The 13,669-nt window shown below is 37.9% G+C and overlaps 1 protein-coding gene across 2 annotated transcripts in view; it reads left to right on the top strand.

Moving 5' to 3' along the window:
* The window catches only part of eps15l1a (epidermal growth factor receptor pathway substrate 15-like 1a), a 37,037-nt gene extending 26,428 nt beyond the window's left edge, over window positions 1-10,609 (top strand). For both annotated transcript variants that reach the window (XM_069679698.1, XM_069679697.1), the window contains exons 24-26: window positions 5,542-5,703; window positions 7,672-7,688; window positions 8,447-10,609. In XM_069679698.1, the coding sequence (XP_069535799.1) occupies window positions 5,542-5,703; window positions 7,672-7,688; window positions 8,447-8,593 (326 nt within the window). In that variant the 3' untranslated portion in view covers window positions 8,594-10,609. The remainder of the gene's footprint in view (window positions 1-5,541; window positions 5,704-7,671; window positions 7,689-8,446) is intronic.
* The last annotated feature ends 3,060 nt before the right edge of the window (window positions 10,610-13,669 follow it).

Here is a 13,669-nt window from a genome sequence, read left to right as displayed (position 1 = left end):
CCTAATACTAGACAAGTTAAGATAAGTTGTTTAAAAGAATGGCCCTTAATAGACCTGGTATTAATATGTGTCCTGGGTGATCAGCTCTAAGTATCTAGCATATCATTTCAATGCGTCTCCAAATGTGTCTTCAGTGATCACTTGTGATTGGACCTCACTTTCCGGTTATCTATGCAAATGAACACAGAGCCTCATTCACCTTAATGAGATAAATAAATAAAAACATCATATAATACTAAAAACTGTTATTCAGACTTGCAGCACTGAGAGGGGGAGAGCTGAAGTGGGTACGGACTGAAGTGATGACGTGAAATGAAACTGATCATGAAGCCTGATGCTCCTCTACAGCTCTGTGGTTATCAGTGAAATATATGAACTACACAGCACATGGACATAAGACAGCATGTGGAGACGGAGTTTATACTTTATACTAACTGTGCATGGAAATACGGACAGATCGTGAAGTTATTGAGCTAGGTACAGAGCATGAGAAACACACACAGATCTTTGTCATATCTGCTCCTCTCCTAATGTCTGTCTCCTCCCCGCGCTGCATGATAACTCTGATAAGTACGCGTGGATCACCTCCGGCTCATCTCATTCAAAACATGTGAATTTGTAGTTTATGCTTTATGAGGGTTGTTCACAGACATACGAGAGAGATCACGACCCTGTTGAGTCACGGGCCGAGCATGAGAAACACACACACAGATCTGTGTCCTCACTGTGCAGCATGATTAAACCCTGATAACTGCAAGTGGATCACTTGATTTTTAAACTGTGATAAAATGGTTGTGGATCATATCTCTGACCCTCACCATCTCTCCCCCTCGTCAGTTCAGGACATCCCATATTAAAAATGTAAATGCAGTCTCCTTACTGAATAAATACAGACACAATCTGTCTGTATTTCTGTTCACACTCTGCTCTAATGCATAATCTACAATTATTCATGCTGGAGTGACATGAGAAACAAATAAAAATTAGATTTTTAAGAGACACAGCAGAGAAATTAGGTCTCTCCATATCGACATGATCGTTGCTGTGTTTACAGAGAAGGTGGGAGGTGCTTAAGATGGCCAGGACGCAAGTGCGTACACACTACCAGATATATGTGGATAAATGCGTCCCAGACCACCTTCGTATTAGGGCTGTGATAAAATATCAATACATCGATGAATCGCGATATTTCATTTTCATGATAATGTATCAATTTCCAATTTTTTTGTGTGTTCAGTGAAACTGCAATTCAAATATTGTTGTAATAAATTATAATGGAAATGTTGAATTAAATAATCTTACATTAATTTGTGCACTACCCAGGTGGTACACAGTAAGTTGTATTCTCAGCTTCACTTTTAAATTTTTAGTAAATTATGTAGAATATTGCAAAGTATTGCAATACATATTGTATTGTGATATGTATCGTATCGTGAAGTCCTTGCCGATACCCAGCCCTACTCCGTATGTGGCCTGAGTGATCGGATCTGAATGAGTGTCTATTGTATTGATTTATATTGTGTTGTGTAGTGTAATGATGGATGCCCATTGGATGAGAAATTGAACAGATAACTTGGATCAGAAAGACAAATTGTGAAAAGTTGTTTGTGGGAACATTCATTGCCAAGCCGAAAGTGGAACAGTGGTTAGCATAAAAAGGAAGTGGTACTTTGGCTCTATCATAAACTGAGATACATGATAGTTTTTTAGTGTGATGCCCTAAATCACAACCTTTCTGGGTATTACATGATACCATAAATACAAAGGAGATGTGTGTTAATTGAAGTCTGTGTTAATCGACTGTAATAATAGAATAATACAATAACGAATAGAAAATTATTTATAAACTGAATAATTTATAAAGGAAATTATAAAACAACAAACTATAATGTGGAGATCAAGTTATGATGATGGAAATACTACTATTGTCAAAAGTGTAAAACTGCAGAGATGGTGATTCTTCTTGCTTCTCGATGTGTACATTGTCATTTCAGACCTTCATCTAAAAATACAAGTAAAGTTTAAAAAAGAAATGCAAATAACAAGAGAATAAAAGAATAGAATAAGATATTTTGATATTTTTCAAAGGCGACTTGCATGTACTGTAAAGTTGTAAGCAATGTTGACATATAGACTTGTGGTGGCTCTTACCTAGAAGGCACACTCCTAAACACTGCTCTAATCTGTCAACAGGAAAGAATGTCATTGTGGGTACAGAGAAGATAAAAGCCCTCTTGCATTTGCCAAGCTGCTGCTATCATGCACGTATACTCTTGTGTAGTTTTTCCAATTCATACTGTAACCAACTGTGGAAAGGACTGAACATTGTTATTCTGGAAAAATTAAAGTATTGACATTGTTGTTTTAATTTCTCACTTCAAGATAATAGATGCTGTTTTGATGCAGGACTGACTTAATTCACTTTCACATTGAGGAATTTTATCATTTCAGTATTATTTATGATGTTGACCTACTAGTTAAACAAGAAACATCTCAAATATCAAGGAGCAACATTCAGTTTTTATTGGGTTTATAGAAATCAAGTGCACAGTGCTGTTGTGTTTTTGAACTGTGCTGGACTGTCACACCCTTTATCTTGTTTGTTTGCTGACATCTGGAGCTGTTTGAATACCAGTGCCTATTTATTTAGACTTTGCAGCAGCATCTCATTGTGCACATTGTGGGACAGTAGTGTACATTAACAGTGTTATCAAAAATCTAATGGTAACACACTACAGTCTGAGGTCCAGCCTAAAATTAGACGAATTAGATTTTGGACACAGCTCAAGAAACATTCTTACGTCCCACTTTAGTGCCTCATAAACCCCAGCTTTAATGTCTTTGTATGGATCCATCTGTCCAACTGCTTGCCAACATGAATGACATAGAAATAATCAATACGTAATGAGACTTGAGAAATTATTTAATGCTTCAATTTGTGGTCATTCTAAATTTGTTTTATGAAATGATTAGAATCAATGGGTGAGGACAACACAGCGCTGCCCCCCTCTGAACTACTCAAGAGTGTGAACCAGAGTGTGAATTCTCTCCTCTGTATTTCAGCCTAAGCTGAGGCTGCACTTGCTGTTATTACACTATCCCACATGCTTGCTGACTCAGGAGTGGTAGATGGGAACTAGTGTTTCAGCTTTGATGAGTGTCTCTTCATTTGTTCAACAAGAACAATAAGGACCCAGCAGCTGTCTGTCAATCTGTAATGACGAACAGCTTAACTTCACATTAATGCTCCTAAGATTTTTTTGTACATTTTATTTTCGCTTAGTGCTGCTCTGCTGTTTCGTTGTAGTTACATGTGAAGGTGATGTTGTAAGAGCGATGAACTGTGGTTTGCTTGGCTGTTGTTTGCAGACACACCCTAACTTGCTTCCTCTCTCTTCCTTTAACGTGTGTGTGTGTGTGTGTGTGTGTGTGTGTGTGTGTCTGTGTGTGTGTGTCTGTGTGTGTGTGTGTGTGTGTGTGTGTGGTTCAGAGAAGGTCAGGCTGCAGGCGTTGTGCACTTTGTTTAAAGCCATCTTCTTTATGGTACAATTGCCTTCTTCCACATATATCCAATTTGGGTCTGTATGTTTTGTATCTTGCTCTTCCTCACACACACGCATGCATCCTCTCACACTTTCTATCACCATCTCATGAGGTGTGAATGGGCCAATGCTGCATTGACAGTGCTACTATAAAATTGCCATAATTACGGGAAAATTGCTGCTGCTGTATTTTTTCCTTAGATTAAATATTGCATGATGCATGAATGCACAATTCTGTGGCAGACAGTTAAACTAGATGCCACTCATGTGGAGGATTATTTTAAAACAGGGTGGAGCTCATGATTGTGGTTTCTCAAGTGTGAGTTTACTGAAAGAGGAAAATAACTGATTGCCAGGCATGCAGTTTTGCTCAGCGCAGAGTGTGATATGAACTGCTCACCCCGATCACCCAGAGTTGTCTGGGTAATAGGACCTAATGTGTATGTGTGTGTTGAATGACTACGGTTTGACTTGTCCTGTGGTTTAACACCTATGCAGGCAACATGATGTACGGGTAACGTTCCCACGATCCTCTGCCAGGCCAGCTTCAACTCCACGTTAATACCATAAACTGACAATTCTTTAATGACTGTTTTGTTTTATATTTTCACATATATTAAGCAGCTGAGGTTCAAATGAATAATGAATAAACCTTTTTACAATTTGATGAAGAATTGACTTTAAAAAATTTTGTAAACTTGTGTATTTTGTTTACCAAACAATGATAAAAAAAAGATTAAATAAAAGTCAATAAAATGATTGACTCATTATAAAATACGTCATAAAATGCAGGCCTATGCAGCAGTCTTTGTGTGAGTTTTGTTTTTAAATATGATTTGTTTTTTGTATGATTTGTGAATAAGTCAAACATACAAGTTTTGTTAAAAAAATCAAACACATTGTAAAGTATTTCATTTGACTTGACTAAAACTTGCAGACATCCTGTTAAGAACTGGGTATTTACCTTGAGTTGTCGAAGTTGTCTAATTCTGAAGGCCAAGGATAAACTTTCTCACTCCCAGTGTTTATTACAAGTTGCTTTAAAGCTCTTAATTGCTATAAAGTATAGTATTATTAAATCTCTGTGACTCTTACCATGAATGTAAAAGGGTATTGTCTGTGAACAAGAACTCCATCAGTCTATTTGTCTTGTTGGTAGACCAACAGTTGGTAATGTGGGCACAAACCAAACCAAGTGATTTACCAGGAAACCGTTAAGAAGGCTCTGCTGGTTATGGGATACCACTTTTGGTTTTAGTAGTTTGCCCGTTTGTCTTTGCCACATATTTTTTTTCTACGGCAGCTGTTTTAATACAGTTCCTTTCTCAGGAGGATGAAGCACTGCATGTCATAACTTGTGTGGGGACTTCATACGAGTTGTTTTGATACCTTGAGAGGAGGTGAAACTGTTGCGGCTTTCAAAAGCTGGTAGCTATCTTTGAGGTGACATCAGAGATGAAGTAGGGCGTGGGCATTACTGTGAGAACCAGAAAATTTAGTGTTTGTGTTTTTGTTTTTTTTATCCAGAGCAGATCAAATCAGATCCTGTGTTATCAACAGGGCTCACTAAGGTGAGAATTACTTAAGTAAGCTGCAGTGATGATGAGTCATGCTATCTTTTAACTATCAGTGGACACATGAACTTAGTCTATTTAAAGCCTTCTCTGGAGATGCGTGAGACGCATAGTTTTTGCTTCTTTGTGCTTCTTTCAGCCTGTCCTGCTCACCACTGGTTATTTCTGTGCTGTCCCACATTCATTTATTCAAATGAAAGCATTTCAGATTTTTGTCTTATTTTAACTTCTTAGTCACTTGTCAAATTTCTGGAAGGTTGCAAAGTCACATCAGTGCTGTTAGGAGGGTGTCCTTGCCTGCTTATTAGAAAGCAAGCATTTATTAAGATGGTTGAAGAAAATCTTACAAATGATATAAAAAAGTGCTTGATAAGGGAAACTGCCATTTTTGTGTTGATGTTTACATCTGTCTTTTTTATCTTCAGGTAAGAGTACACCAGTGAGCATGTCCGGCACAGCTGACCCTTCAAAACCATGTGACCCCTTCCAGCCATTCGGCAGCGACCCCATCGACCCGTTTCAGAGTAAAAAAGGCCCTGTGGACCCGTTCAGCAGCAAAGACCCCTTTGCTCCACCTGCAGCATCAAGTAAAGCCCTTAAAACTTCAGTTGTGTAACTTTATATGGGTGATACTGTTTAACTGTCTGTGTGTCTTGAAACTGATACCATCTTCCCATCTTACTCTCAGAATTAAAATGCAAATAAGCTTATTTTTCAAAAATACTGTTCTATACCTTTGAACCTATATTCAGCACTGGTGACAACTTGTACTGAAAAGTGTTCCCCATTGTTTCTAGAACAATGGGGAACATTGTTAAGGTCAGCCAAAAGGAGTGAAGGGTAATTACAGGATTGTTTTATGTATTATATAAACTGCTTCCAAGTATCTCAAGAGCTCATTTCTACTGCCACAAAGAGAGAGTATGATTGGTAATAAGAAGGAAACTAGGCTTAAGCTACCCACACCCACCAGTGTGACAAAACATTTGAACCCACTTTAAAAATGACAGTTTGCCAATTGCAGAGCAGCATTGTGACTGTAATCTCTCTCTTAGAGTACAGGAAAGGGTGTCGGCCCTTTACAAGGTTTGTTTGTTTGTCTTGGCAGGAAGAGTATAATAAGTCTGTCAGGGTTTCCCCGGACTTTCACAGAGGCTGAGGCCAGCAGTGTGTTGGCATCATGCTCACAGTGTGGATGAGTAGAGTCTCAGAGTACACAAATAGAAACAAACACAAACCTGCTATAACACATAAATATATAACCACAGGAACTCACGCTAATCCCTCAAATATAGGCAAAACATTGTGCACTTGACATGTCAGTCAGGCAGATAATCTCTCTTTAGGGGAGAAAATCACTTTTTTATGAGTAACAAATAATTCTTCTGTCTTCCTGGCTGGTGCTACTCAGTTTTACTGACAGTCAGATCAGTTTTGTTCTTGTGGGACACTACAGTATCACTACTCAGCTGTCAGCCCTAGAGTCTGTCCACCTTGAATGACCTTGCTGTGTATGTGCTGCTATGTCTATTATTACCTTGTTGTAGTTACTTGAAGAAGTACACTGCATGTCTTACTGTTGCATTTCATTTCACTTCTGAAACATTTCCTCACTGTCTATTCTGCAACTTGACACAGCAGCTAAGGATACTGACTCCCCATCTGTTTTTAATGGGACCTTACATAAAAACTGTGTGCTTTACAGAATATAAAGGAAATCCGAATTTATAAAAAAATTACATAAAAAATAACTTTGAATCATTTTATATAGAATTCCTTTAGACTGCATGGGTAAAGGAAAGTACTGTATATGCATGTCACTATTTGCTAGAACAACTAACGTCTTTTGAAACATGATTTCAAAAGATTAAACATTAATTTTAGTTACCATTTATACCTGTTCTTGCGGTCATCTTAACGATGACGATAAAATAGTGATATTTTGTGCAGCCCTACTGTATGCAGAATCTTTTCATAATCTGTCTGAGCACAATCACTTGTAATATTGACACTATGCGTGAAAACATGACTTCTTGAATATGAAGCTGTCATAGGATCCCTCATTTGCGCCTCAGCTCTTGATTCTTGCTGCAGTTTCATGATGTCATCTGACACAATTCATTTGTTTGTCTTTTTCTTTTCGTTTTCTTTGACTCTCTGCATGACACATCTCCTGTTGTTGAAACCATCGTTTCTTTTAGTTTTCACTGGTGTTTACTTTGACCTGACGGGATTCACTGAATGTTCTGTCTCATCACAGTCCATTAGTCACACCTGTGGCATCTATTTTTAAGTATTAAGTGTTTAGTTTAACTTTAGTAGTTTATAGTAAGAATCTATTATTAACTTAATTTAACCTTTTAGTCTTTAGTTTAAAATGATCAGACTCGGTCTAAATAAAAAATGCTAACATGTAGCTGAAGACAGTTTCACTGAACAGAGACACTGAAGGTGTCCCTTTACAGTGTCTCTGTGCTGCAGTGTGATATTCTGTGAAGTAGCCCAGAGATTACTGGTTTCTAACTTCTCTGTTCTGTGATTCCTTTCTCTGACAGGACCTGAAAAAGTCAAGGTAAGAGATCAAACACACTCTAACAATGAAATTCACATAAAAAGAACAATTTGTTAATGTTATCTAGAGGACACATGTTGTTTTTGTATCATTTCAGAGACAATTACTATTTTTAACTTGTACTGTTATTCCATATGACCATAATGTGTTTAAATAACTCAGCTGTAATTTTAAGTTTTTAAAACATTCTGAGAAAAACTTTACAATTTTTATTTACTGCCTGTTTCTTTTTGACAATAATCAAAAATCAAAGAGGAAAACTTTAAACAAATGACATAACATGGATACAGTATAGTTATATATAAAAGAACTGACATGTATATCGCCAAACCGCATTTAGGATTATAAGAATGAATAAAAAATGAGGTGGTCATTCTACTATTTGTTTATAGATGAGGTGGTAGTTAATGATGGTTTTGTACAGAACTGCATTAAATGGAAATCAGTTTGTAATATTCTTCTCCTCTCATGTTTGTAAATGGGGAAATGCATGAATTGGTGCTCTCAATGTAGTTGCACTGAAATACATGTAAACACTACAACCTTAGATTGTAAAGGTATACCTAAGTGGTCACTAAATCCACAGGAAATATCTGCCTACTTGTTGGCCTACTGGTACTGCACTTGATAACCATGATTTCCAACTTATGGAGGACCTAGATCATTGTTGTGGGGCTTTACGACCCGCAATTTTACTGATTCCTGCCCGAAAAAAGGGTTTTATTTTACTCTCTCTCTCTCTCTCTCTCTCTCCTTAGTTTGGGAATGAAGCTCAGCAGTTGGAGTGGGCTAAGCGGGAGAGTGAGCGAGCAGAGCGCGAGCGGCTGAAGCGGCTCAGACAGCAGGAGCAGGAGGACCTGGAGCTGGCCATTGCCCTCAGTAAGGCTGAGATGTCCAACGCATGACCTAGAACCCCCAACACACCGTAATACACACAGTGCGTAGACAGGCTAACATGCAGACAAACACGACTGATATTCAGACACAAAGCACATCACTGGAGTAACTCACAAGTGTTCATAAAAACTCTGGTCCACACACACAAACACCTCCACTAATTACATTACCACACACTCAATAACTCCGTCTGGCCGCTGCCTGCGTTATAAATCAAGACAACGACACTGAGGACCGCAAACTCATCACAGCAAATCCCTCCCGGTGACCAGAAGAGATAGAGAACTGAAGGATGAAGGAGAAGAGGAGGCAAGAGAGGCTTGTTGGAAACAGACGGATGCACTGTGTATATGCACTATAGTGGCTAAACAGTAATGTGAAGGATCCATTCACTGGACTGAGCAGACTTGCTGACCGTTGCTGACAGAAGACCTTGACAGTTTGAATTTTGTTGTGTTGTGTTGCAAATACAGAAGCTGCAGTGAAGAGAAAAAACACTACAATCCAATCTGCCAAGGTATCTTTTAAAAGGGACTTTTTTCCTAATGTATAGCAGTGACATGGATATATCATTTGGCTACTGATGATACAGATTGTGTCACTTAGTATTTAGTTCTGAGTTGTTTTGCTGGTTAGAAAATGCTACAGAAAGAGGTATTACATGAGTATTTGTTTATAGAGAGGCGTACAGAGAAGACTGGATTTGACACTCAGGAGTGAGAATCTTAAATTACAATTCTCTGTCTTTGTCTCTGTTGTTTTTTATTTTAAGGAAATGTTTTTACTAACCCAGACTTAGACAAGAGGTGAGAAGGTTGATATTATTTTATTATATATATATATAATTAGTGAAGTATTTACACTTCCATTTCCCTCTACTTTGTGGGAAGAGAGGCTAAACTCTGTTCTTGGTATACAGAAATTAGTTTGAGATTAATCTTCTCATCTGACTCTGGGTGTGTTGAAGTATATTTCCCAAAATATAAGTTATCCTTTAGATGTATGCCTCCAGGGTGTACCATGAAGTGACAGACCATCACCTAAACTCCAGACAAAGTTGGATAATCAACCAGTTAAAGCAGGCAACTTAGGCATTCAGGGGGGCAGAAGGCTCCAGGTTCACTGTGTGCCCTTTATTTTGTGGTTATTTATTTCATTGCAGATTTGTTAGGGAATATACTGCAGTGCACCACTGAAGCACAATATTAACTTTAATGATTAAGGCCTTAAGGTGCTACATGCAAGGTGAGTCCTGAGTTCCAACTTTACACTCCTTTCGTTTGTTAATATATAGCCCCCAAACCAAAGCTTAGAAACCCCAACGACATCACTATGACATCATCAGGGGTTATTTTCTCAGACTTGATAGAGCAAGACGTCATACGACTTCCCAACATTAATGTTGGGCTGAGTTGTACTGACCACGACTGATGCTTATGTTTAACTTTAAGGCCTTTATTATTGTTCATATTGTGTTTTACATGGTGCATATTCTCATTAAAAGTATGCACAATCAAATCACCACAAACTAATACTACAGACTTGAAGAAAGGGGGTCAGGAGCCTGCTTTTTACCTGAGGACCCCTGGCAGGTTAATCTGGCCCAATGTCCAGGGTGACTTTGTTTTACTCTCAGCAGAAAAAAATATCTTGTAACCGACATTTTTCGGATATGTTCACATTTCACTCATCGCATTATGGAAGGATAGAAAAAGTAACTGCTCTCTAACTGTGTTTAAAAATAGCTGATGAACACCTATTACACTGGTTCCCTTTAATGTGAGAAGTACCTGAAAATGAAATACAGTTTGAAATGTCAGCATATCCTGTGGAGCAACAGTAACAAATTGTACAGATATATTTTCGTTGTCCACGAGCGTGAGAGTACTGTGGAAGGTTTGTTGTGATGCCTTGCAGTCCACTCTCCCTCTGTTAAGTGTATATAGAATAACAGAGCTAACTATGCCTCTTTTCGACAGCTGTGCTTGATCCTGATGCTGTGATGTCACAAATGAAAGGCAAGATGAGGGAAATCTTTTTTTTTTTTTTTTTTTTTACATTTAACCTTGTTTTCTTTTGAGAGAGCGGGGATTTTAACAGGTTTTATTTGAGTAGCTTGTTATTGTTTTATTTTTTTGATATGTTCTTATTTTAAAAGAACATCTGATTTAATGTTTTGTGCTATAATTTGTAGTTGAGTATTAGCCACTCCAGTGCTCAACAGACCAGCAACGAAGCTGCAGTGAGTGTTTGGAAAGGTTTGGAACTGGCTGAAATCAGATGTCACTGGCTGGATTTTTGAAATAGTGCTATTTCTGATGTGTCATAGTTTAATGTTCCAACATGGACTTAACCACTCACTTTGTTTTTATTTAAGTTGTCCCTTTTACTTGAAGTGGCAGATTATGTGATTGAGTGAGACAGGCTGAATCATGACCAGTTCTATCCTTCTGTCAGTTTTAACCACATGCTTGCCCTGCAAACAGATTTAGCTGAAAGCGCCTATGTTCGCCTAATTCACTTTGAAGCAGGACATGTTGAATTTTTCATTTTACATTTTTCATTACCGTTACTTGGTAATCTTGGGGAGAACAAAAGTCTTATACTTTGCTTTGGTAAAGCAAAGCCTGTTGATATTTGTGTTCATGATTAAGAACAATAGTAACCATTAGCAGTACTCTGGTCTCAAGACTGTCCTGACATGTAATACAGTGCTGGATGTCTTCTGATAGAATTCAAACATTTCAATTACTGTAGCCTCTTAATTAAAACATTAAAAAAAAAAAATACAAACTCTACTTAAAGACTTGTAAGTCTTCGACCACTGTTTATACCCAGGTCACATAAATAATAACAAATGTCAACAGGGCCTAAGACCCAAACCCTGGCTTTGGATTTCAGCTGTTGATCAAAATGGTTGCCCACTATCAGGGGGACTCATTTTCCATCCCTCTTATAACAAATTTTATGAATGCCTATTGTACTGAAATGTCTTGTTTTCATCATATATACATCCAGAACTGAAATACCTAATATGATAGTCATGGATCAGGACTAGGTCAATGTAAAACTATTAACAAATGTTATCTTGGGTGGAACTCAAAATGGTGGACAAACAAAATACCTTTTATTGTATAAATGCATAAGCATATTGCTATGTAAATGATTTTCTAACTGCTAAGATAGTATGCTGGTTTTGGGTCACAGCAGCCTTGGAATACTGCCTTGGCACTGACTGGTACGACAAAATGACCTCAAGTTATTTACTGTTACATTTGCTACTCCAGTCTCCACATCAGACTACGTGATGGTGATGAGGAGCTCAATAGTATGAGATATCGAACAATTTTTGCCCCTTGATTTTATACATGTGAGGACCGGCCTCTCCGGGGGTTTAATGCTAAACATAATGTGAATACAGCCCCTGATTCTGCCAGATAGAAATATGAACTGCCTCTTCCTTCCATTTTCTGTCTTGTTTACATATCATAAGTATTTAATTTGCTGTAGATGTTACAAACTGTATACCTGTAGGGGAGCAGTGCCCCTGGTGTGAGGTTCTCTGAGCTGCAAACGGCTAATGCTGCCTGAATAGCCTCCATCTGATTCTGAGTCATGAAACACATTTTGGCATCTTGAATCTCTGCCATGCTCCTGTCACACTGTAATGAAATGCTGTATGAAGAACTTCACTTCATCTGTTTCCATTCCTCATCGAAAACAAATGGTGCTGTTAACTGTTAGCTGCTTACAAGCTAGCTTGTTGTCACCTGAAATGTATTAGTTAACCTAATGATATGCCAATGCTAACCCTGGCTGTTCAACATTTGTATTATCTTCCAGTAATCCTATGAAAGACCAAACCCAAAATGTTGGTCTTTCTTTTCCAAATACACTTATCAATCAATCACAACTTTTAAAATTAGTTATATAATCAAACATTAGCACACAATAGTATTTAGTGTGATGTTACTACTAATGTTACATGTTTTATCGTGCTGCTAATAAGCTAGCTTGTTGTCACAGTTAACCCTTAGCTAAAAATGAAATGTCATTGCTTAATAAGTAGTTTCAAGTTAACTAAAGTGCCAACAACTTGTTGACGACAATGTGACAGGCAGCTTGCGTAGCAAAAGGATGAGAGTCCAAGTGTGCCCAACTATTCGGTCTTAGTGTCTCTGTGGTGTTTTAATCACAGCCAGATGGCTCTGCTACAGTTAGAAAGCGAACCGTTTGTGAAACATCGAAACAGAAATGTATCTTGGAGAATAGAGAGTGTCACATGATCCAACAGTACCTTTGGGCAACTTGTTGTATTTTAACCCTGTGAAAAAAGCAACACCCCATAGAAGCAGACAGCTTCAGATAACATTTGGCTACAGTCATGTGAAATAGCAAATGCTGCCCATAGCTCCCCCCAGAAGCAGAACTTAGTACTTAAATATTATAAAACCTTGACATAAAACTAATAACTCAAAGTTGACTTAGTCAGGAACTCTTTGATCAAAGCGACATTTTAAATATTAACAATCTGAACAGATATTTTGGTACTTTTATTCACTTTTTCAGCCACATTTCAGTTGTTCCCAAAAGGTTCTGACACTTGTTACTAAGCCTACTGTTAACTGTGACCTCCATCTGTTCCTCATGTGCTTCTGTTCACATCCCTCTGACCCCGACCCGTCTGCAGGGTACTCCGTAGAGTGCTGAGTTGAAGACCGGTACCATCATTCATACTATATTTGTCATCTGTTATCTCCATTGTGCAATAGATAATGTTTATTTTTTTATTGTTGTTTTGTGTATCCTGTGAAACCCGTGTATTGTTTTTGATATGTAGTGTATGTGTTTGATATGATTATTTATGCACCCACAACCATCCACTCCTCTGTCCCGACTTTGTGGAGGAAGTTCATGCTTTGTTTTCATTCCAGTAGCTGCAGAATCTCCATACCTCTCATTCCAAACTGCTTTTAATGGAGTTTGGGGAAAGAAGAGGCCAAGACAATGTTCCATATTTTTAAATTATCAGCAATCTTAGCAGTTAAACAGAAATGTTAAAAGGGTGACAGCTAAGATATATC

This window comes from Semicossyphus pulcher, unplaced genomic scaffold (assembly GCF_022749685.1).
Source record: "Semicossyphus pulcher isolate SPU_LCO1_2020_fin unplaced genomic scaffold, fSemPul1.0.p SCAF_4, whole genome shotgun sequence".
Taxonomy (NCBI): Eukaryota; Metazoa; Chordata; class Actinopteri; order Labriformes; family Labridae; genus Semicossyphus; species Semicossyphus pulcher.
Note: the sequence above shows the minus strand (reverse complement) of the source record. Positions and strands in the feature narration are given on the sequence as shown.